At 51.8% G+C, this 24,805-nt stretch overlaps 2 protein-coding genes across 5 annotated transcripts in view; both read left to right on the top strand.

Annotated features, from left to right (window-relative positions):
* The first annotated feature begins 681 nt into the window (after positions 1-681).
* On the top strand, positions 682-11,722 carry SRF (serum response factor). 2 transcript variants are annotated; one of them, XM_003266239.4, is made up of 7 exons: positions 682-1,792; positions 3,466-3,732; positions 5,327-5,588; positions 6,167-6,286; positions 8,234-8,425; positions 9,026-9,102; positions 9,315-11,722. In XM_003266239.4, exons 1-7 carry the CDS (start codon positions 1,280-1,282, stop codon positions 9,408-9,410), a joined length of 1,527 nt encoding a protein of 508 aa, XP_003266287.1. In that variant the 5' UTR covers positions 682-1,279; the 3' UTR covers positions 9,411-11,722. The 2 variants fall into 2 exon arrangements, with proteins under 2 accessions (XP_003266287.1, XP_030651680.1); XM_030795820.1 differs by lacking the exon at positions 8,234-8,425 and having other exon boundaries at positions 693-1,792.
* A 658-nt stretch (positions 11,723-12,380) lies between these two features.
* CUL9 (cullin 9) overlaps positions 12,381-24,805 on the top strand; it is a 42,245-nt gene continuing 29,820 nt past the window's right edge. For 2 of the 3 annotated variants that reach the window (XM_030795821.1, XM_030795823.1), the window contains exons 1-8: positions 14,141-15,087; positions 15,640-15,794; positions 16,139-16,639; positions 17,144-17,279; positions 17,430-17,623; positions 17,897-18,302; positions 18,707-18,899; positions 23,213-23,420. In XM_030795821.1, the coding sequence (XP_030651681.1) occupies positions 14,430-15,087; positions 15,640-15,794; positions 16,139-16,639; positions 17,144-17,279; positions 17,430-17,623; positions 17,897-18,302; positions 18,707-18,899; positions 23,213-23,420 (2,451 nt within the window). In that variant the 5' untranslated portion in view covers positions 14,141-14,429. Of the gene's footprint in view, positions 12,463-14,140; positions 15,088-15,639; positions 15,795-16,138; positions 16,640-17,143; positions 17,280-17,429; positions 17,624-17,896; positions 18,303-18,706; positions 18,900-23,212; positions 23,421-24,805 lie in introns of those variants that run through there. The other variant, XM_030795822.1, reaches the window with a different exon arrangement.

A 24,805-nucleotide genomic window follows, 5' to 3' on the forward strand; every position in this document is an offset into this window, starting at 1 on the left:
GTGTGTGCGCGAGCGTGCTTGCTTGCTTAAACTTTCTGTCGGGCCACACTCCCAAGTCTTCGCACTGGCTGTAGGGTAGGCTTTATCCTCGGGACGTCCCCCTCCCCAAGTCCAGCCTGCAGCTGGAAGTCTTCACTGATCTCCGCCTCTCCTCCCTGCCCGCCTCGGGACTGGGAGGCCGATCTCTGTCTCTCGCCCTCCCCTCCACCAGCCTTTTCCAGATGTATGTCTGCCAAAGACCCCCCAGTGCAGAGGATGATGAATGAAGACCCTCGAGCCAGCCTGGTGGGAAACTTTCGTCGCCTACAAAAGCGAGGGAAAGGGAAGGGAAGTTGGGGGGAGGGGAAAAGTTAGAGCTGAGCGGCTGGGGCGCAACGAGTCTGGACACCGGGGACCCAAGCTCCCTTCGCTCAGCCAATAACTGTGCCTCCCTTAGGAAGGCGTGAGGAAATGCTCCAATCAATCCCTGCACTCCTTCCTTGGAATTTGGGCTGTATTTTTTTATTTACTGCAAACCCCACAATCCACCCAGTGGTTTCCCCAGTGTTTGCCTCCAGCGGTCCCGGTGCCCATTTCCTAGTGCTGCTCCCTCTCTTCCGCAAGACTGCGCTCCAGTCCCAGCCTCCTTCTCCGCGGGTGCCTCCCAAACCGTTCTATCATTCTCGGGTTCAGGGAGGCGGAGTCGTGCCTGCTCTCCGGTTCCTTTAAGAGACGTCGGCTCCACCCTCTCGGAGTCGCGGTCTGACGCGAGATGACAGCAACGAGTTCGGTATGTCTATGCAAATAAGCGCCCTCTTGTGGGCCAATGGGGAGCGGAGGTGCCGGAACCACGGACCAATGGGGCGGGGGCGCTGGGGCTCACCATATAAGGAGCGGCCTCGCCATAAAAGGAAACATTGTATCTCTTTATATGGGGGGAAGGGTCGGGGGATCCCTCCGCCGCCAGCGCGTGGTCCCGGCCCCCTCCACCCGCCGTCTCGGCCGCGGCCAGCAGCCCCTGCCCCCCGGGGGACGCTGACGGCCGCCGGGCGCGCCGCCCTAGCACACGGACAGGGGGCGCTGCGCGCGGCCTGGGGCAACCCGGGCCACAGGGGCAGGAAAGTGAGGGCCCAGGTCGGCCCGGGCGTGCAGGGGCCCCGGGTTCGCAGCGGCGGCCGCGGCAGCGATAGCGGCACTAGCAGCAGCGGGAGTGCCGGGTTGAGCCGGGAAGCCGATGGCGGCGGCTGCGGCGGCTCCGATTCCTCGCTGACTGCCCGTCCGCCCTCCTGCATCGAGCGCCATGTTACCGAGCCAAGCTGGGGCCGCGGCGGCTCTGGGCCGGGGCTCGGCCCTGGGGGGCAGCCTGAACCGGACCCCGACGGGGCGGCCGGGCGGCGGCGGCGGGACTCGCGGGGCTAACGGGGGCCGGGTCCCCGGGAATGGCGCGGGGCTTGGGCCCGGCCGCCTGGAGCGGGAGGCTGCGGCAGCGGCGGCAACCACCCCGGCGCCCACCGCGGGGGCCCTCTACAGCGGCAGCGAGGGCGACTCGGAGTCGGGCGAGGAGGAGGAGCTGGGCGCCGAGCGGCGCGGCCTGAAGCGGAGCCTGAGCGAGATGGAGATCGGTATGGTGGTCGGTGGGCCCGAGGCGTCGGCAGCGGCCACCGGGGGCTACGGGCCGGTGAGCGGCGCGGTGAGCGGGGCCAAGCCGGGTAAGAAGACCCGGGGCCGCGTGAAGATCAAGATGGAGTTCATCGACAACAAGCTGCGGCGCTACACGACCTTCAGCAAGAGGAAGACGGGCATCATGAAGAAGGTACCAAGCCGGCGGGCTGGCCGGCCCCGGGGCCCGGTTGGGGTGGGGATGCGCAAGGGGAGCCCGGGAGGACGGCAGAGCCGAGGCGGAGGTGAGAGGTGGCGAGTCCGCAGGAGGTGTGTGGGAGGGGATGGCTCCTGCCTGGGGAGGGCCGAAGGGGAGGGGAAATGTGGGGAGAGGGGAGATCCCGCGAACGCCCGCAACCGTGGGGAAAGGCGCAGAGGTGGGAGTGACCGGCGCAAGAGAGGAAGAGGGTCCTTGCTGAGTGAAGGGATGAGGAGAGGTGATGGGAGGCTGCGAGGCTGCCGGGGAGGTGGATAATGAGAAGCCGGGATCAATAGGTCCAGTGCACTCCGGTGTTCGGACGAGGGCGCCGGAAAAGCAGGGAGCAAACGAGAAGGTATGGAGGTGAGGAGGCTGGAGCTGCATGACAACAATGAGCGAGCATGTGTGGGAGGAAGTGGGCACCACGAGAGTAGTGCTGGTTGGAAGGACAGGCAGGGTTAGGGACCAGGTAAGGGAGCGGGGCAGGAGAACTGGTGCTGCCCTGAGCAGCAGGAACGTAGTCCTGCGCCGGCCGTGAGTCTTCCATGGCATCCACTGGGAACCACATGCTCCTGGCAGGACCCGCTGCAGAATCTCCTGCCGTTTGGACAAGTGGGGTTTCCAGCCCTAGGGAGAATCTATGCATGGATGGGGTTTGGGGGAAGTCAGGGAGGCTTGCAGAGGTACCTAGGAATTCCTCTTCTGCCAGCCAGTGAAAAGTGTTGAGGAAAGGAGTCATTTTGGGGTGTAGATGATAAGGGAAGAGATGAAAGCAGAGGAATTGGGAGACAAGGAGCTGGATCCTTGGGAACACTGGCTGGTGTTTATTTCTGTCCCATGTAGAAACCGGAGCTGCTTCCAAGGTGGTTCGCAGAACTTTGTTGGGAGAGTATGGCATCTATGGGGCCATCCTTGAAGGTCCCCTTCCTGGGCTCATGGCAGGATGTTTAGTGCTAATCTAGGTCTCGTCTCCCATCACTCCAGACACTGTTGTATCAGTGTCCCTTGTCACTTGATCATCAGTGGAGAAGATTGTGGGGGGAGGTAATTAATGAAGGAAAACTCTCTTCTCTCCTTCCATAACCTTCTTCCCAAGACAAAGGAGAAAGGGCAGTAAAGTATTACAGGGCAAAAGGAGAAACTAGGCTGTGGCAACAAGTTGGAGCCTGTGCAGTTTCTGGAAAGAAACATGGGACAGTTGGAGCTTAAGTGGTCCCTTATCACTAATGTCTTGTACAAATTCCAGTGTGATAGGTAGGGATCCATCCTGGTCCCTGTGACAGTGAGAAGGGGCGAGGCTCTGGGACATTCCAGGCACTAAGCTGTGTTGGGGAGCAGCTAGCTGGGTCCTTCCATATCCCCTGAGGTTATGTGTTCCATCACTGGGTGCTGTTACTGTTTGCTTGGGGTATCTTCAGGTCAGTGGGGCTGCTCCTCAAAGGAGGAGCATGGGTAGTTTTGCTGCTTCCAGAGATCCTGATAGGACACCCTGCCCCCAGAGTCGCTAGAGACGAAGGTCATTATGGGAATGGGGGAATGACATCACTGTATAATTCTTTTTCCAACTTCTCAAGGAAGGTAGAGATAAAAAGTTTGCTGACCTGCCCATCTCCCTCCTCACCCCTCAGGCCTATGAGCTGTCCACGCTGACAGGGACACAGGTGCTGTTGCTGGTGGCCAGTGAGACAGGCCATGTGTATACCTTTGCCACCCGAAAACTGCAGCCCATGATCACCAGTGAGACCGGCAAGGCACTGATTCAGACCTGCCTCAACTCGCCAGACTCTCCACCCCGTTCAGACCCCACAACAGACCAGAGAATGAGTGCCACTGGCTTTGAAGAGACAGATCTCACCTACCAGGTGTCGGAGTCTGACAGCAGTGGGGAGACCAAGGTGTGTTTGGGTTGCCTATGTGAGAGGAGGGAAGGGAGGGGGGTCCCTCTCCCTTTCTGGCCCAGGACAGGTGGATAGGTGTCCACCGATGTGGAGTGGAGCCGGATTAACGACCCTCGTCCTAGGGGACAGGTGTCCATCCTCGCTTTCCTGATAGAAGACCGCCCCCCTAGATAAGCGGGCGGCCTCCGTGCCCATATAAGGCCGGCTTGGGCTCCACGCCGGCCTCCCGCCCGCAGCCCGCCTGCCTGGCAGGGCCTTTGCATTCCTCCCGCCAGCTGTCTCCCCGCTAGGGGCGGGGGTGTAGCTTAGCCCAGCCCTCCGGGCTGGGTCGCCAGGGAGTAGAAAGGGAGCACTCCGGTCCCGGGGTCCTGGGAATCCAGCACTCTTGGCAGGCGGGCTGGTTGACTGGGCCGGGGACTACCTTACAAGCCAGCCGCTGCCCCTTCAGGGTGTTGGGGGCCTGGGCAGTTAGGGAGCGCATTTGCCTGCTGCTAGGGATGCCTGCGCTGTTACTCCTCCCCCTTCCTTTTCCCGGTAAGGAGAGGGGGTGGGGCTTCCTCCCTTGCTGTCTGGGGAGCTCCACCTTCCGGGTGGCACTTAACTGACTGGCCAATGGGAGGAAGCGGCACTGTTTGCCTTAGCAACGCCTCTGCCAATCAAGGGTCTTGGGCCCAGCTGCTTAGCAAATGTCTCGTGCTGACCCACCCCGCAGCCTTTGAGCCTCTGGTTGACTCAGTTCGGGTGTGGGCTTGGTGTCTTGGTTCTCAGTTTCCTCCTTCCCCTTCTAAGAACGAAGTCTTCCTGAGGGGAGAGTCAGTGCTGTAGGCTCCCTCCTCTCTTAGTGGCATATCATCTGTAGTAATTTTTAAACTTTTATAACAGTAGTGCTCATTTATTCCCAGGAAATTTTGTTGGATGAGTACATTCTTTTGGTAGTTTACATCTTGGGTGTTTGAAATATAGTGTGTCATTGCCAGACCCTCAAGATCTCTCTCAAACTCTTAAGTTCCCTGAGAAACTCTCAGTTCCTATCTCAGAAGCCTGACAAATTAGAGTTGGAAGAACTCTTTTAAAGAAAACGTAGTAGCCCAGCCCCCTCATACTTATAGAAGAGGAAAACTGAGGTTCAGAAAAGGGGAGTGGTTATTTCAGGGTCGCTTAGATGGTCATTACCAGAGCTAGGAACAGACCTTGGTGTCCTGACTCCCCAGCCAATGGGATTACCACAGTCCACTGGAGCAGGGAACTCAGGGGATTATAATGATGACAATGATAATCATTATCATAACAACAGCAAATATTTATTTTGGTTTTTTTATGTGCCAGGTACTGCTTTCTAAGTGATTTACATATGCTAACCTACTTAATCCTTACAGCAACCTGGGGGGTAGGTATTATCCTCCTTTTACCAATAGAAAACTGTAGCTCAGTAGATCAATAACTTACCTAAGAGTCAGGCATCAGGTAAATGGTGGCGTTGGGATTTGAACCCAAGCTCACTGGTTTCAGACTGGGTTCTCAGTCCACACAAAGCTTCTGCAAAGGCAGGATCTGGTAGAGGCTCATTGCTTCATCTTTACTCTGGGTATAGGACACACTGAAGCCGGCGTTCACAGTCACCAACCTGCCGGGTACAACCTCCACCATCCAAACAGCACCTAGCACCTCTACCACCATGCAAGTCAGCAGTGGCCCCTCCTTTCCCATCACCAACTACCTGGCACCAGTGTCTGCTAGTGTCAGCCCCAGTGCTGTCAGCAGTGCCAATGGGACTGTGCTGAAGAGTACAGGCAGCGGCCCTGTCTCCTCTGGGGGCCTTATGCAGCTGCCTACCAGCTTCACTCTCATGCCTGGTGAGTCACGAGGGGCAGGGAGAGATTCGTCCTTCCTGGGGCAAATCAAGCATGCTAAGAGTGTGTTTAGGGCTGGCACCAAGAGAACCTCTTTCCCTGCTCAGAAGGAAGGTGTATAGGGGCCAGAGCCTGAGAGAAGCCTCTTATATCCCGTTGGCAGGCATACCTCTGCCCACTGAGACCCCTGCTGTCCTTGTCAGTAAGTTTCAACCATATATTCTGGCCCTGTCTAGCTACCCCAGCCCCGTGCCCTCATTGCCACAGGGCAGTAGATGTTTCACCACTTCCTGCCTTGACTGGAAGGCAGATCATGTCCTTGATGGGTTATTGCCAGCTCTTGGGTCAACTGAAGTAAAGAGAGACAAGGCCCAGGGCAGGAGGAGGAGGGATGGGCAAGAGTAGAGCGTGGAAGCCCCCGGAAGGGAGACTCGGGCATGAAGGGCCTCTTTGGCTTCCAGGAAAGATAGTGATGGGAGTTGGGGACCAGTGTGCCAGACCCTGGAACTGGGGGGTGTCCATGGGTACTTGTCTCCCCAATTGGGTGGGACAGAGCACAAATAAGACTCTGTGTCTTGCAGGTGGGGCAGTGGCCCAGCAGGTCCCAGTGCAGGCCATTCAAGTGCACCAGGCCCCACAGCAAGCGTCTCCCTCCCGTGACAGCAGCACAGACCTCACGCAGACCTCCTCCAGCGGGACAGGTATAGCTTGCAGCCCTGTCACCCTCCCTCCGTGCCTTCCCCCACGAGGCCTAGCAGTAGGTGCCCAACAGTAACCCTCCCGTAACAAAAGTCAGGGGATTTCTTAAAGTGGAGATTGAGGCTTTGGGCCTGATAATTACGGGAAAGTCAGGTGAGGATGACTGGGTTTTGAATCCCGCCCTGCAGTGGGCTGCGGATTCCAGAAGAAAATTAGGGACCATTGATGCTACCTCCTCATTCAGATGAGGAGCCTGAGGCCTAGAAATAAGAAGTTACTTGCTCAAAGACACATTTGCTTAATTATCAGGAAGGACTTAGAGAGCAATTTTCTCTTTGTGCGAGGGTCTTACAGGTTTTGAGTAGCCACAATTACCCTTAGGTATCTCTAGACATTTCAGAAATGATGAGATACTCTCAAAATAAGGTTAATTTTAAGTTCTTATTATTTATAACCTTTTTACTCAAAGTGTGGCCTATGGACTGGGAACACCAGCATTACCTGGGAGCTTGTTGGAAATACAGAATCTTGAGTCTCACCCCAAACCTACTGAATCAGAGTCTGTGTTTTTTTTTTTTTTTGAGACGGAGTCTCGCTCTGTCGCCCAGGCTGGAGTGCAGTGGCACCATCTCGGCTCACCGCAAGCTCTGCCTCCCGGGTTCACGCCATTCTCCTGCCTCAGCCTCTCCGAGTAGCTGGGACTACAGGTGCCCGCCACCACATCCGGCTAATTTTTTTGTATTTTTAGTAGAGACGGGGTTTCACCTTGTTAGCCAGGATGGTCTCGATCTCCTGACCTCGTGATCCGCTCGCCTCGGCCTCTCAAAGTACTGGGATTACAGGCGTGAGCCACCGCACCCAGCCCAGAGTCTGTGTTTTAACAAGATTCCCATATAATGCACGTTAACATTTGAGAAGTGCTTGTTTGGGCCGGGCGCAGTGGCTCACACTTGTAATCCCAGTACTTTGGGAGGCCGAGGCGGGTGGATCACGAGGTCAGGAGATCGAGACCACGGTGAAACCCCGTCTCTACTAAAAATACAAAAAAAAATTAGCCGGGCGTGGTGGCGGGCGCCTGTAGTCCCAGCTACTCGGAGAGGCTGAGGCAGGAGAATGGCGTCAACCCGGGAGGGGGAGCTTGCAGTGAGCTGAGATTGCGCCACTGCACTCCAGCCTGGGCGACAGAGCGAGACTCCGTCTCAAAACAAAACAAAACAAAAACAAAAAAAAAAGAAGTGCTTGTTTGAAAGATGAATTTGTTAGCTGTGCATTAAGAAGGAGAGAGAGGCCCGGCGCGGTGGCTCATGTCTGTAATCCCAGCACTTTGGGAGGCCGAAGGGGGCAGATCACGAGGTCAGGAGATTGAGATCATCCTGGCTAACAGGGTGAAACCCCGTCTCTATTAAAAATACAAAATATTAGCCGGGCTTGGTGGCAGGCGCCTGTAGTCCCAGCCACTTGGGAGGCTGAGGCAAGAGAATGGCGTGAGCCCAGGAGGCGGAGCTTGCAATGAGCCAAGATCGCTCCACTGCACTCCAGCCTGGGGGACAGAGTGAGACTCCATCTCAAAAAAAAAAAAAAAAAAAAAAAGGAGGGAGAATGAGAACAAATAAAAAATAAGATGTTAGAGCTTCCTAAAAGGGGAGTATCTGAGTTTTCTGAGAGTAGGTCAGTCATAATCTTTGTTTTTCCCAAAATTTGGGACTTAGAGAATTCAGCAGATAGACAATTGAATAGTACAATGTGATAGGATACAAATAAAGATTGATGCTGTTGTGTTCAAGAAAAAATAGGCTTTTCTTAGTTGATAATGGAGCTGAGGAATAGTCATGTCTAGCTTCTGACCTGGGAAATGGCAAGAGGGCTCTGGGGGCCTGGAATTCCTAGGGACGGAATGGGAGTTATCAGTGGGGACCAGTGCCGAGCTGACACATGTCTGTGTTTGCCAGTGACGCTGCCCGCCACCATCATGACGTCATCCGTGCCCACAACTGTGGGTGGCCACATGATGTACCCTAGCCCGCATGCGGTGATGTATGCCCCCACCTCGGGCCTGGGTGATGGCAGCCTCACCGTGCTGAATGCCTTCTCCCAGGCACCATCCACCATGCAGGTGTCACACAGCCAGGTCCAGGAGCCAGGTGAGTAGAGGAGCAGGGCTAAGGACAGGAGGACCGTTTCCTTCTTTATACACACACACACACATGCACACACACACATATGCGCACACACACACATGCACACACACATGCACACACACACATGCACACACATGCACACACACGTGCACACACATATGCACACACGCACACACGCACACATGCACACACGCACACACGTATGCACACACACGTATGCACACACACGTATGCACACACACGTATACACACACATACACACATATGCACACACGTATGCACACACACGTATGCACACACGTATGCACACACACGTATGCACACATACATATGCACACACATATGCACACACACACGTATGCACTGATGCCTACAAATATTTCTACCCAAATACAACACAGACTTGGATGCTCACACACACATTTGGACACCCATGCACACTTGGACACTCACACCCACATGCACCCTCAGACACACTGGCACCCTATCCCTTGAGCTCTTACGTCTGAAACTCCCCGGTCACTTGTGCATTTGTCACCACTCCTCCAATATCTGGAAGTTTCAACAAAAAATTTGAGTATCTCCTGTGGTTTTCCAATGTAGGTGGCGTCCCCCAGGTGTTCCTGACAGCGTCATCTGGGACAGTGCAGATCCCTGTTTCAGCAGTTCAGCTCCACCAGGTAGGTAGGGATATCTTTCACCCCATCCCAGATAGCCACTTCTTTGTCTTGACCTTAGGGGATCCTGTAACCAGTTCATCAAAGCCAAAATCCCTAGCCTGGAAGCCCATCTGCTTTTCTGCTCAGGCCTGTGGTTGGCAGGCAGGGAAGCCAGGGGAGCCTGAACTGGCTGGCCAGTCCCTGTCCCTCCTCATATACCCACTTCCCTCCAGATGGCTGTGATAGGGCAGCAGGCCGGGAGCAGCAGCAACCTCACCGAGCTACAGGTGGTGAACCTGGACACCGCCCACAGCACCAAGAGTGAATGATCCGCCCGCCGCCCTGGACAGACGGCCCAAGGGACGGCACCACTTATTTATTGTTGCCTTTTCACGTTTTCTTTACACACATGTTGACGGGCCGCAGGAGGGAGGCGGGGAGGAGGAACGGGCAGCCACAGGACTGAGCCCTCTCACTCCAGCCAAAGAAATGGGCCTGCCTGCCTCCGCCCGTCCTCCCTCAGCCTCCCCTTCTTCCCGCCCCACCTCCCATTTCTGTTGCTGGAGGGGCCGTCCTCCTTCCTGGGATCCCCTCGCCAGCTTGGCTCGATGTTTGCCATGAGTATTAGCTTACCCAATGGGACCGTGCCCCACCTCCCCACACACAGGCCTTCTGTGGGGCTGGGCACCGTGTCCTCCTCTGAGGAAGCAGTTGGGGCCCTCTTTCCAGCCTCCTTGCTGACCCCAGGTCAGCCCTGTGTCTGCCACAGGCTGGGTCAAAAGAGCCCGGGCTCTGCCCCTCAGGGGGCCAGCTGGGGAGACGGGGGCTTCTTCCCTCACACTGCTGCCCTCTGCCCCTTCAGCTCCTGAGTAGCTGGGCCTGTGCACTGGGCAGGTTCCTGGGGCCGCCTGCCCTGCCTTGCCGCTCCCCTTGGACCTCCAGGGGCTCCTGGGTTGGAGGGAACCACCAGCGTTCCTTTCTCCCCCTTGTCTTCCCCCCTCTCCTCCCAGCTGCTTTACTTAAAGTTGATTTTGAACTTTTTATTTGAGGAGACGAAGTGAAAACAAATCTATAAATATATATTTTTAAAATATTTAACTTTTTTTTATGGCGTTTTTCTCGTCCCCCTCCCTGCCCAAACTCCCCTTCCCTGGGGAGCCCTCAGGCTCCCCAGAACTGGCTGGGCCCCTGGGGACAGAACCACCCCATGAGCTCGGGGTCCACCAGTGTGTGGGGGAGATTCTGGGTTTGCCCAGTCCTGGGTTGTTTCCAGGAGAAAGCCGGGGGAGGGGCCCTCAGGCCATGCCCCAACAGGGTGGGGAGGGTGACCCACAGCTCTGGGCCTCTTTTTGCCCTTTAGGGCTGTTGCTAGGGAGAGGGAAGAGGGAGACCAAATGTCGGGGTGGGGGTGGGAGGGCGTCAGGCAGAGGCAACTGACTTCATTTTTGCCACACGCATGGGCATTGCAGCCTTGCGCTGTCCCAGGCATGCAGCTGCCTGGGGCCCAAGTTGCAGTGAGCAGGGTGGGGTCTGGGAGGGGGTGAGAGGCAGGAATGGGGGTCAGAAGAAGTGGGAGCAGCTCTTGGGCTGAGTGCAGCCAAAGGGGAGCCAGAAATGGGCAGCTCTCCCAGGGAGTGAGCAGCTACTGTAACTTTTTTAAATTAAGACAAAAAGCCTTGAAGAAAATGACTTTATTTTTCTAAGTGTAACCTCAGTATTTATGTAATTTGTACAGGGGCCATGCCCCACCCCCCTCCTTCCCCTTTGGGGTAGACCTTGAGGGTGGGCCAGCATAGGGGGGAGGGTCTTTTACCCTGTGTCAGAGCCTACCTTCACCACCTATATCCAGAAAGGGAGCTTTTTCAGAAACAGGGCAGCAGTGGGGTGAAATTTTCTTAACCCGTAAGACTGCCTTCAGTAGGAACAAGCTGGCTTCTGTGATTAGGTGAAGGGATGGGGGAAGATTTTACGCACAGCCTAGTTATCAAGGGGATGATTTGCCGACACGTTTGAGAACCCCCTAACCTCTAACCCTCATTGCTGTCTTGCCCCAGTTTGGGGTGCCAAGATGGAAGTCACCTTTCTGGGCTTTCTCCTGGAGATAGCTGGGGCTTATGGGTGGCTTTCAAGGCTGGGGCATGGCAAATCAGGGGCCAGAGAGCAGGGGAGCTTGGGACTCAGGTCTGTAACTGCCCAGCCCCTTTTCTCTGCTCTTGTTTCACTCCACCACCACTCACTCACTCCCCACTCCCCCACCCATGGGAGGAGACGTTTGATGAATTCTTCTCTCCTTCCCACAAAAGACAGACCCAGTGAGTGAATCAGGCAAAGTGCTTATAATGTGTGTTGTGTGAGCGTGGCCTTGGGAGGACATGCGTGTGTCAGGGATGAGTTGAGGTGGCATTTTTATGTGCAGCAACCCTTGGTGTTTCCCTTCCTCAGTGGCTCTGGGGTATGTGTGTGTGGGTGTGTGCGCCTGAGTGAGTGTGTGTGCTTGAATGTGAGTGTGTATGTCAGTGGTTTCTACTTCCCCTGGGATGCTAACCCAGGAATAGTGGACATGGTCACAGTCCTATGTACAGAGCTTTCTTTTGTATTAAAAAAATACTCTTTCAATAAATGTATCATTTTTGTGCACAGACTGTGGGGTCTTTGGTTCTGTTTTTCTACTTAGGGAGGGATAGGGGTATGAACGCGAGGTAAACTCCTAAAATTGCTGCTCTGAGTAGCGATCCGGGCTGCTTGATGAGAGCGGTAATGCTAAGGTGTGCTTTGGGCTGTTTAATTCTATACGATTTAATTTAAGGAACGTTTTGCGGGGCCGAGGACCTTCTCCCTGTGCGTGGCTTTGCTAGGTGTTAAGGCCAACGCAGAGGAGCAATTTTAATTAACAGGAAAAGTGACACAACTAATCCAAAGCATTGCTGAAGGGTTTGGGAAACTCATGGGCACGTGAGCTACTGAAAAGTCAAAAAGGACAGCCTTAAGGTGGGAGGGTGGGTTACTGTGTTTCGTCAGCATGATCGCTGTGATGGGAGAGAGGATTAGGGGGGCCGACCCAGTTTAGTGGAGGGGGCTTCACAGTTGACTGGATGGAAACGGCTTCTTCCTGCTGCTGAGAGAGAAGCAACGTGACCTCGATCCCAGGCTCCGCCGGTAGTGCGCCCCCACGCCCCTCTTCCCGTGCAGCCGCCTGCGGTAGCACGCATGCTCCACTCGCGCGCTGTTCCGCCAGGCTCGGCGTGGGCCGCGGTGGGACCCGTAGGTTCCCGGCCGTGCGTGCACTCGCCGTGTGACCCGGAAGGGAGCTCTGAGGAGGCGGGGCCAGGACGGCGGGACCGGCCGCTGGGTCTCAGCGAGGGCTGAGCCGGGCGGTGGGAGGTGAGAGGAGAGTTCTGCGCCGACCCAATCCCTCCCCTTCTCCTGTCCCCTCCCCGGTCCTTTAGCCACTGTCCATGGGGCTGACGAAGGGAACCAGGTCTTGCTCTCTGAGATTCACTGGATCTTTTCAGCTTTTTTGGACCGCGCCCCCAACCATCCTCCCCCCTCCCCCCAAACCCGTTCCCTCTGCAGTGCTGGCCTCCTCCACCTCCCCACGGCTCTGCAAGCTTGGGCTTGACCTTGCTATCTGCTGGTCTCATCCATGCGTCGAGACCTCACCCCCACACCTCAGTTTATTGTTGCTCTTCTAGGCCCACGTTACACCTCCTACCTTCTCCTATCCGATTCTTTTACTTCCCCCTGCTGCTAATCAGTTGCCCGCTGGCACATCGCTGGTTACCATCCAGGCTTGCCCCCCATCCTAAGTGGACCCCTACCTCCATTGAGGTCCACGTCCGTCTTTCTCCCTCCTCTTCACCTCTACTCTCATCTTCTGTCCCTCTACCCCAACATGACCCCTGCCCTGACCACCATATCTTCATCTGGGTTTACCTTCTTCCATTCTTATTCTCACTATTCCCTGTTGCCCCTGCACTGCTTCATATCACGCATATCTTTCCTGATTATTCCACTCCCATTTATAATCGGTCTTAATAACTTTGCATTTATTTGATGACTCCCCTACCTTCTCCATCTAAGAATAATAATAGATTATGTTTACTGAACACTCATTATGTGCTAGATGCTGTTCCAAGTGCTTTACATACATGATCTTACTAAATTCATGAAGTAACTATGAATATTACTACCATCTTGCAGAAGAGGAAACAAGCTCAGAGGTTAAGTAACTTGTTCCAAACTATGCAGACAGTGAGACAGAGAGCCAGAATTCAGAGTCACATTTATCTGATACTGAAATCTCTAAATATTGCTTCTCTCCTGACCTCATTTCCTACCTTTAACCCCATGATTACCACCTCTATCTTATCTACCTGACTTAGATCCTTTCCATACATACAGTATAAGTGCAGGGTGGGACCTGGTCATCTTTCCCATAATTTTATCTGGTCCCTAGGGCCCTCTGCCTTTCACAAGACTCGAATACACTTTTCCTATCCAGTCATTTGCCCCAACATCCCAGCCTTTTGTCATCTCCAGTCTCTATAACTGCCATGGCCCACCCTTTACATCCACCTTGCAGCTTTACTCTGTCATTTATGCTCCCTGTCCTGCCCCTCCGCTATCCTACTTTTCCTCACATGTTCTGACCCCACTGCCTCACGTGCTGCTGTCCTTCCTGTCCACCCATGTCATCCTTCTAAGTGCTAATCTGTAACCTTTAGCCACCCTGCTATCCTGCCTAAACTGTCTTGCTTAACTGTCACTCTGTTTATTGTTACATTGCCTATTACTCTTTTCATTCTCTTTTTGTAAACTCCCCTTCCTTCCTTCCTCTCTCTTTCTTTCTTTCTTTCTTTCTTTTTTTTTTTTTGACAGAGTCTTACTCTGTTGCCCAGGCTGGAGTGCAGTGGCGTGGTCTTGGCTCACTGCAGCCTCCGCCTCCTGGGTTCAAGTGATTCTCCTGTCTCAGCCTCCTGAGTAGCTGGGACTACAGGCATGTGCCACCACACCTGGCTAATTTTTGTATTTTTAGTAGAGACGGGGTTTCACTATGTTGACCAGGCTGGTCTTGAATTCCTGACCTCGTGATCCGCCCACCTTGGCCTCCTAAAGTGCTGGGATTACAGGCATGAGCCACTGGGCCCAGCCAACTCTTCCATTTCTTAAACCCCTTCTTCATCCCCTCACTGTCTTCACTCCATTCTCCTTCTGTTATAAATCCCAAAGTATGTTCAGCTATTTATTCCATCCTATTTTTTGCCTTTTCTGTTTGGCCTCCTAAATTCTACCATGCAGCCTACCGATCACCACCCACCTTCTCTGTGTCTCAAGATTCCACCCCCTCCATGTATTTTTTTTCTTTTCTCATACTGCCTTATCTTTCTCCTTGCGTATCCCAGGAGGTCAGGATGGTGGGGGAACGGCATGCTGGGGACCTCATGGTGCCCTTAGGGCCTCGGCTGCAGGCATATCCTGAAGAACTCATTCGACAGAGGCCTGGGCATGATGGGCATCCTGAATACCTGATCCGATGGAGTGTCCTGAAGTGTGGGGAAGTGGGCAAAGTGGGTGTGGAAGAAGGCAAAGCAGAGCACATCCTCATGTGGCTGTCGGCTCCTGAGGTCTACGCCAACTGCCCTGGGCTGTTAGGTGAGCGGGCACTATCTAAGGGACCTCAGCACGAACCAGCTGGGGTTTCAGGAAGCTTTCCTCGAGATCCAGGAGGCCTGGATGAAGTGGCAATGGGAGAGATGGAGGCTGATGTTCAAGCGCTGGTACGCAGGGCGGCCAGGCAGCTGGCAGAAAGTGGGACCCCAAGCCTCACGGCCGCTGTGCTCCACACCATCCATGTGCTCAGTGCCTATGCCAGCATCGGGCCCCTCACTGGTGTCTTCAGAGAGACAGGAGCCCTGGACCTGCTCATGCACATGTTGTGCAATCCTGAGCCTCAGATCCGCCGGAGTGCAGGCAAAATGCTGCAGGCTCTGGCAGCCCACGATGCTGGTAAGAGAGCCAGGGAAGAAGGAAAGCAATGGAGAAAATGGGGCCACAGGGAGTAAGAACAGAAAGAGGAGAGATTTCCTAGCTCTGTAAGACCACCTAATACTTGGTGAATATCAATTTGATGCAAAGGAAAAATATAGATTAATGGGCTATTTCAGGTATATAAAGAGGCTAAAATGATAGCCTCTGGCTTATCTGTTCTTTCTCAGTGCATTGACCAGAGAAGAGAATAGGAATTATCTCTATTTTTGAAACTGGATTGAGATTTATTAGTTGGTTTTGAAATCAATTTGGTGGGTTACAACCAATATTTTTTAAAAAACTTAAGTCATTAGTGTGTAGCACTTAGTAGGGATAAATTTTGTAGCATAAAATAAATGCTTCAGTTGTATGTATGTATGTTTGTAACAGGTTACCATGTAAAATGTATTTCTTTCTGTGAGTCTTGGTAACAAAGTTTGAAAGCCTCTGGGGTAGGAGATAGAATCTAGGAAAGGCAGGGAGAAAGTGCTGGGGATTGAGGAGAAGATATGGATTGGGTATGGATTACAGGGAGTCGGGCTCACGTCCTTCTGTCACTGAGCCAGCAAGATGGCATCGAGCAGCACATGGATTTTGACAGTCGCTATACATTGCTGGAGCTGTTTGCAGAAACCACATCCTCTGAAGAACACTGCATGGCCTTTGAGGGCATTCATCTGCCTCAGGTACACTGCCAGCTGTAGGGAAATGCTGTGTCCAAGGGCTAAGACATTATTTCTGAAAACGTGGTTCAGGACTGAATGTTAGCACCAGAGCCACCTGGGAACTTGTTAACATGAAGGTTCATGTCCTCCCTCCCAGCCCCTCTCCATTCAGAATTTCTGAGATGAGAACCCAGGAATCTGTGTTTTAAGACACTCCCTATGCCTTTCTTACACAAATCAAAGTTTGAGAACTACAGGCCTGGGGAGAAGGCCTTTATATTTTTCTGTAGAGGAGGATACTTCAGGGAAGGGGAGAGGCTAAAGCCAGAAAGAGATGAACCTGTCCCAAGGATTGTGTCTTACAGATCCCAGGAAAGCTGCTTTTCTCTTTGGTGAAGCGCTACCTTTGTGTCACCTCCCTCCTGGATCAGCTGAATAGCAGTCCAGAGCTGGGAGCTGGAGACCAAAGCTCCCCATGTGCCACAAGAGAGAAAAGCCGGGGACAGCGGGAGCTGGAGTTCAGCATGGCTGTGGGCAACCTCATCTCTGAGCTTGTGCGGAGCATGGGCTGGGCCCGGAACCTCAGTGAACAGGGCATGTCACCTCCCCGGCCAACCCGGTCCATCTTTCAGCCCTACATTTCAGGCCCCAGCCTTTTACTCCCCACCATTGTCACCACCCCCAGAAGACAAGGGTGGGTCTTCCGCCAGCGCCCTGAATTCTCCAGCCGTAGTGGCTATGGAGAATATGTGCAACAGACGCTGCAGCCGGGGATGCGAGTGCGGATGCTGGATGATTATGAGGAGATCAGTGCTGGGGACGAGGGCGAGTTCCGGCAGAGCAACAACGGCATTCCCCCTGTGCAGGTGGGCAGCACATGGTGGTGAGACACTGTTGGGAGTTTATTTGGGGTGGGGTATAGCTGGGCCTTCATAAGGAGGACTCCTGCAGGCCACCCGAGAAGAACACACCTAGGGAATTGGAATGATACAAGGGGGTTGGCATTTGCGCGGGGTGCATTTGGAGGGCTGAGAAAATCTGGCAGGGGTGTAGGTGGGCTGTAAGTTCATGGGAGACTCACCCAGGAAGCAGAACTGATAAATGGAGATACCTCCCCACCATCACCAGTGGAAGAGGCTAGGAAGGAATGTGGAGGCAGAGAATCATGGTTAAGAAAAGAGGCAGGGCCTACTCCTGATAAGGGAAGGAAGCCTTTTGCCATATGGGGGTTTTTCCAGGCTTAGCCAGGTGCGTATCTGAGGGTGCGCCCCAGATCTATGCTTGGGCATGTCCTTTCAAACCTTCACAGGCCAAGGCTTAGAGGGTTGAGCTTTCTCTATTCTGCTCTCTTTCTTCCTCCCTCATACCAGGTTTTCTGGCAGTCGACAGGCCGCACTTACTGGGTGCACTGGCACATGCTGGAGATCCTGGGCCCTGAGGAAGCCACTGAGGATAAGGCTTCAGCAGCTGTGGAGAAGGGGGCAGGGGCTACTGTGTTGGGCACAGGTGAGCCTAAGAGGGGACATGGATAGCATGTCTCTGAACAGAGGATTAGTAATTGGGATGAAGCCACTTCTGACCAGGAGCAGCCCTAGGGGTCCAGAAATGGACCCTGTTCCTGAGGGGTGCTGATCCCCGCCATGCCTGTGTCCTCAGCATTTCCCTCCTGGGACTGGAATCCTGTGGATGGGCTGTACCCTTTGCCGTACCTCCAGCCCGAACCTCAGAAGAATGAGAGAGTGGGATATCTGACCCAGGCTGAATGGTGGGAGCTGCTTTTCTTTATCAAAAAGTTGGACTTGTGTGAGCAGCAGCCAATATTCCAGAATCTTTGGAAGAACCTGGATGAGGTATTACAGGCCTGAGATACCTGAGGGTTTTCTAGTGGGGTTAGAGGTGGGATTCTCTAGAGGGAGTTTCAGATAGGGGATACCGCTTAGGGGGAGGCTGGAGCTAGAGGTTAGAGTTAGGAGGAGTCCTGCTGAGGGGTGGAGGCAAGTGCTGTGAGGGTCTAGTATGTAGAAGGTGTGAGGGCATGGTGGGGAGTGATCACCCTTCCCATTACTGACCCCAAGACCTTTGTGTCTGCTTGTCTCTTAAACGTATACCCCTTCTGTTGACAGACCCTGGGTGAAGAGGCCCTAGGTGAGATCTCTGTGTCCGTGGAAATGGCCGAGAGTCTGCTGCAGGTTCTCAGTAGTCGATTTGAGGGCAGCACTCTCAATGACCTCCTCAACTCCCAGATCTACACCAAGTATGGGCTGCTGTCTAATGAACCAAGCAGCTTGTCTACTTCACGAAATCACTCCTGTACCCCAGATCCAGAAGAGGAGTCCAAGTCAGAGGCCAGCTTCTCAGAGGAAGAGACTGAGTCCCCCAAAGCAAAGGCCGAGGCCCCTAAGACAGAGGCCGAGCCCACCAAGACAAGGACCGAGCCCCCCATGGCACAGAGTGATTCTCAGCTGTTTAACCAGCTTCTGGTGACTGAGGGGATGACCCTGCCCACTGAGATGAAGGAGGCAGCCAGTGGTGAGTCAGGTTCTGGGAGGAAGCAATTGGAACAAGTCCTGGGTAGTCTCAGTAGAAGAAATGGATAGTCAGGATCAAAGGAAAGCCATGGAGGAAGGTCATTTTTGCAGGGGAAAATGCCTTGGAACCATGCGTCCATCTTCTTCCTTTTGACCTTGATTGTATTTAATTAACCAGCGCTCCCTTCCTTCAGTATCTCTGGAAAAGGAGGATCCGTTTTCTGGGGTGTCTTCATCTCCTTTGTTTGATCATTAGATCCCTGACACAGAATTGGAAAACTCTGCAAGCTGCAGTAGCCGATAATGTGTTTAAATATTGGTAGGATAACTGGGCTTGACTTTAAAGACTTCTAACTTCAAGGTGCCACAGTTCTTTTAGCCATTGCCTTTTCCCACCAATTTCAGAAATGGCCAGAGCCTTGCGGGGTCCCGGTCCTCGCAGCTCCCTGGATCAGCATGTGGCAGCGGTCGTGGCCACTGTGCAGATATCCAGCTTGGACACAAACCTGCAGCTTTCAGGGCTCTCTGCCCTCTCTCAGGCTGTGGAGGAGGTCACTGAGCGGGACCACCCTCTGGTCCGTCCTGACAGATCGCTGAGGTTAGCATGTTGGGGAGGGAAGAGGTTTTGGTTGAAGCTGTAGGCAAAGGATGGTGGTAGCGGGAAAGCAGCTTTGAGATCATGAATTAGAAAAGCTGGGGGTGAGGGAAAGCTCAGCCTGAGGAGCAGCTGAGCAGGAGGGTTGGATGTTTTAATGGCTCGTATTTTTGGAGCACTTCTGTCATGCCAGGCACTGTGCTAGGATTTTACATGCATTCTTTCATTAAATCCACCTAACACCTGAGGAAGCGTTGGTAATATTATTATCCTACTGTATGGGTGAGGAAACTGAAGCTTAGAGAATTTAAGTAACTTGCTTAGAGTTTTACAGATAGCAGAGCCAGGATTCAAACCTAGGTCTTTTTGGCGCTAGAACTGGAGTTTTTTCTCTTTCTTTTTCTTTTTTTTTCTGTCCCTACGTACTTTTTTTTTTCACATTAGACCTTAAAACCTACTTTATTTTAATTTTTTTTCTACTTTTATTTATTTATTTATTTTTGAGACAGAGTCTTGCTATGTCGTCATGCTGGGGTGCAGTGGTGCGATCTCGGCTTACTGCAACCTCTGCCTCCCGGGTTCAAGGGATTCTTCCACCTCAGCCTCCTGAGTAACTGGGATTACAGGGCACCACCACACCCAGCTAATTTTTGTATTTTTAGTAGAGACGGGGTTTCACCATGTTTGCCAGGATGGTCTCGATCTCCTGACCTCGTGACCTGCCCACCTCGGCCTCCCAAAGTGCTGGGATTGCAGGCGTGAGCCACTGCGTCCATCCCTCTGCTTTTAAATTATACAGATACCACACAACTTATTCTCGTTTTATTTATTTATTTACTTGTTTTTGAGACAGAGACTCACTCTGTCACCCGGGCTAGAGTGCAATAGTGTGATCTTGGCTCACTGCAACCTCCGCCTCCTGGGTTCAAGCAGTTCTTATGTCTCAGCCTCCCAAGTAGCTGGGATTACAGGTGCTCACCACCAGGCCCAGCTAATTTTTGTATTTTAGTAGAGACGGGGTTTCACCCTGTTGGCCAGGCTGGTCTCGAACTCCTAACCTCAGATGATCCAGCCTCCCAAAGTGCTGGGATTACAGGTGTGAGCCACCATGCCCAGCTGCATTCTCATTTTAAAAGATCTGAAGAATGTAAAAGAACAGAGGAAGGCCAAACAAAGTCCTTTCTCACCACGGTTATCAGTCTACTGTATCCTACATATTTTCACTTGTAATTGTGTGTTTGGAAATAGAGCATTTTCTGAGTCTGTGTTTTACTCTATGTAATCACATTCTACATGTTTCTACCACTTTTTTTTTTGCCCCCGCTCATAGTCTTAGAGGGCTTTCCATACCAGTCTGGGTGGAGCTGCCTCATTATTTTTACTGCTGCATGGGACCCTGCCGTGTGGTTATCTCCAGTTTCAAGTGCAGTGTTCTAATGGGTCTGTTACACTGAATATTGTCATCTTTTTAAATCTATCTAATTGGCAGCATTTTAAATGATTGGTATCTCTTTGTTTTAATTTCCTAGTTCTGGTAAAGTTAGGCACATTTGCATACATTTGTTCTGGTTTTTTTTTCTATAAATATTCTATTATTATCCTTTGCCCACTTTTTAATTGGATCTTTGCCTTTTTTAATGTATTTATAGGCATTTTGGTTATTCCTTTGTTATTGATGTTCCAAATATTTTGCTTGTCTTTTTAAAAATCATCTTAGCTTTATTTTGTGGTTATAGAATAATACATATGGTAAAAAAGCTAGAAAATTATTAAAATAAAAATTATCTGATCATATTCAAGTGAGATTGACAGAAAAAAAATCCGAAAGCCATTAAGGCAGAGACAATCACTGTTAACATGTTGGTAAACATCCTTACTTATTTCTCTATCTAGTCATATGTATTACCCATGTATATTATCTAGTATATAATAAATCATGGCCATGGAAGGGGATATGTATTTAAAGCATATTTCATTCACACTGTTGTCATTATAAAACTTCTTAGAAAAGATAGATTAAAAACAGAACTTTCCCAGAAGTTCTCCTTCTGTGTTCTTTCCCCTCGTAGTTCCCGAGCCACCTCCTCAGTTGGCCTCGCTGTCACTGTTAAGCAAGAGTCAATACCTGCTATTTTCTCTCCTGACCCTCACCGTGATCTAGGGACTCTAGAGGCACTTCTTCCTCTTCTTTTAGATCAGCATTTCCACTGGCCCCTTTCTCTAGCTCCTGCGCTTGTCTCATAATTTTGTGTGTAGTGTTTTCTTCATCATGCTAGAGTTTCAGACTTTTTGTTGCTACATTTTTCAGCTTTTTTATGGCTTCTAGGTTTTGTGTCCTACTTAAAAAGATCTATTCTGTTCCAGGATTATAAAAATATTTCCCTATATTTTCCAAAAATACCCATGATTTTGTTTTTTTAAAATTCATTTAAAAATTCATTTGCAGTTTATTTTTGCAAAGGTTGTGAAGTAGAGCTCCAGCTTCAGTGTTTTCATATGGATAGCCAGGTGTCTCTAAATTGCATTGTGTGTGTGTGTGTGTGTGTGTGTGTGTGTGTGTGTGTGTGTGTGTGTTTGTGCGTGTGTTTTGTTTTTTTTTAGAGACAGGGTCTCAGTCTGTTGACCAGGCTGGAGTGCAGTAGCAAGATCACATAGCTCACTACAGCCTCAAACTCTTAGCCTCTAGCAACACTCCTTGCTTGTCCTCCCAAGTAGCTGGGACTACAGGAATGAGCCACCACACCCAGCTAATTTTTTTTTTTTTTTTTTACTTTTTGTAGAGATGGGGTCTCACTGTGTGGCCCAGGCTGGTTTCAAACTCTTGGCCTCAAGCAATCTTCCCACCTCAGTGAATAATTAATTAATTATTTTTGAGACAGAGTCTTGCTTTATCGCCCAGGCTGGAGTGCAGCAGTGCAATCTCGGCTCACTGCAACCTCCGCCTCCTGGGTTCAAGCGATTCTCCTGCCTCAGCCTCCTGAATAGCTGGGATTACAGGCCCGCGCCACCACGCCTGGCTAATTTTTGTATTTTTAGTAGAGATGGGGTTTTACCATGTTGACCACGTTGGTCTCGAACTCCTGACCTCAAGTGATCCACCTGCCTCAGTCTCCCAAAGTGCTGGGATTCCAGGTGTGTATCACTGTGCCCAGACAACATTATATTTTAAATGGTTCTTCCTTTTTTTTTTTTTACTGGCTTATACACCATCCTTATCTCTCTTCTCATCTATTGATCTATTTAACTACCCTATATCAGTTCCAGGGTTGTAGTTATTACAAGTTTATATTTTGGTAATAATAGGCAAGCCTACCACTTTTTTTTTTTTTTTTTTTTTGAGACAGGGTCTCACTCTGTCAGCCAGGCTGGAGTGCAGTGGCATGATCACAGCTTGCTGCTGCCTCGACCTCCCAGGCTCAGGTGATCCTCCCACCTCAACCTCCCAAGTAGCTGAGACTACAGGCACAGGTCACTATGTCAAATAATTTATTGCAGAGATGGGGTTTTGCCATGTTGCCCATGGCAAAAGCCATGGGCTCAAGCAATTCGCCCGCCTCAGCCTCTCAAAGTGCTGGGATTACAGGCATGAGCTGCTGTGCCTGGCTACCACTATTTTTTTTCTCAGCATTTCCAAGGCCTGGATCTGCCTGTTGTGGTGTTTTTAAAAACCTTTTAGGCCAGCACTTTGGGAGGCCAAGGCAAGTACACTGCTTGAGGCCAGGAGTTCGAGACCAGTCTGGGCAACATAGCAAAACCCCGTCTCTACTGAAAAACAATACAAAAAATTAGCTGGGCTTGGTAGCACGCACCTGTAATCCCAGCTACTCGAGAGGCTGAGGCTTGAGAATCACTTAAACCCGGGAGGCGGAGGTTGCAGTGAGCTGAGATCGCGCCACTGCACTCCAGCCTGGCAACAGAGCAAGACTCCATCTCAAAAACGAACAGACAAACAAAACCACCTTTTAGGCATTTTGATTAGCATCACTTTGAATTTATAGATTTATATGAAAAAATGAGCCAGAGTTTGTAAACATGGCATCACTTTGAATTTATAGATTTATTTGAAAAGGTGAGCCAGAGTTTGTAAACATTTTTTCTACTGCCTCCTTCATTAGTCGAGGAGCCAGAGGCAGTTAGGCAGCAGAGGGGAGGGGATTGGGGTGAGACTGAAGCAAGGAGAGCAGGTTTGGGTGGGGCAGAGGGGATGGACTAGATCTTGGTGGATGGGATTGGTCAGGGAGTCCGATGGTGCCATGGCTGGGAGGTCAGGCAAGACTCCTTGGGATGGGGAGCCCCAATATCTCTTCTCTTGTTAGAGAGAAGCTAGTGAAGATGCTGGTGGAGCTGCTGACCAACCAAGTGGGAGAGAAGATGGTGGTGGTGCAGGCCCTGCGCCTCCTTTACCTGCTCATGACCAAGCACGAGTGGCGGCCGCTTTTTGCCAGGGAGGGTGGCATCTATGCTGTGCTGGTCTGCATGCAAGAATATAAGACTTCTGTCTTGGTGCAGCAGGCTGGGCTGGCGGTGAGTACATTGGGCCTGGCGGGAGAGAACAGTGGGCAAGACAGGCAGACTGGGGACTGCTGATCTTGAGGAGATACTTTGGTGCTTCAGATCAGTGAGTAGACTTTGGAATGGAAAGATGCAGATGGATTTAAGAGTTTGATGTGGACATTCTTGGGGATTGAGTGTTTGGAAAAAGGGAAAAGGGAGTTTTGGGGTTATTTTTGGTGGAGACAGGATCTTGCTATGTTGCCCAGACTGATCTCGAACTCCTGGGCTCAAGTGATCCTCCCACCTCAGCTTCCCAAAGTGCTGAGATTACAGGCATAAGCCACTGTGCCAGGCCAGGAGGTTTTTTGTTTGTTTGTTTGTGATGGAGTCTCGCTCTGTTGCCTAGGCTGGAGTGCAGTGGTACTATCTCGGCTCACTACAACCTCCACCTCCTGCGTTCAAGTGATTCTCCTGCCTTAGCCTCCTGGGATTACAGGCATGAGCCACCGTGTCTGGCCCAGGCCAGGGTTAAGAATGACTCCCAGGTGTAAAATTAAGGAGCAGGGTGCATGAAGTGGCCATTTACTGAGAGAGAGAGAATGTTGCAGGAGGAGGAGATATGGGGAGAAGGTCAGGAGTTGAGTTTTCAGGTATGTTGGGTGCTCCTGCCTTTTTAGTTATGATTAGGTGTCTGGTTAAAAACTAATTTTCTAGATGTGACCATTAAACCGAAAGTATTTTTTTTTCCTCTTTTATCTAAGTGGCACCCTTACATAGAAAATACTCTGTTACTAGGTTTGGGTAAAACAAAGCCAGCATTGCCATTGCCCAGAGAGAATCGGGAAGGAAGGCCCTTATCCAGAGTAGCTTATAGAAGAATTGGCTTCCTGGTTACTCCAGACAGAAGTGCTGGCTGGTAGGATGGTGCGGGCAGAGGAGCTCTGTGTAGCCTGAGGGTTCCTGAGGGAGACAGGCAGGCTTCGGCCAGAGCAGTTCTGAGAATGGATTCCAGTAGTATAATGGCAGCAGCATGAACGGGAGCATGTGTCCTCTTAGAGCAGGCTGTCCTGGGAGAGGCCAGGAGGCACTTTTCTTTTCTTTTCTCTTTTCTCTTTTTTTTTTTTTTTGACGGAGTCTTGCTGTGTAGCCCAGGCTGGAGTGCAGTGGCTCAATCTCGGCTCACTGCAACTTCTGCCTCCCGGGTTCAAGCGATTCTCCCGCCTCAGCCTCCCAAGTAGCTGGGATTACAGGCACGTGCCACCATGCCCAGCTTAATTTTTTGTATTTTTAGTAGAGACAGGGTTTCACCATGTTGGCCAGGAATGGTCTCAATCTCCTGACGTCATGATCCGCCCGCCTCAGTCCCCCAAAGTGCTGGGATTACAGGCGTGAGCCACCACACCCGGCCTGGGAGG

Source organism: Nomascus leucogenys, chromosome 17, assembly GCF_006542625.1.
Source record: "Nomascus leucogenys isolate Asia chromosome 17, Asia_NLE_v1, whole genome shotgun sequence".
Classification (NCBI taxonomy): domain Eukaryota; kingdom Metazoa; phylum Chordata; class Mammalia; order Primates; family Hylobatidae; genus Nomascus; species Nomascus leucogenys.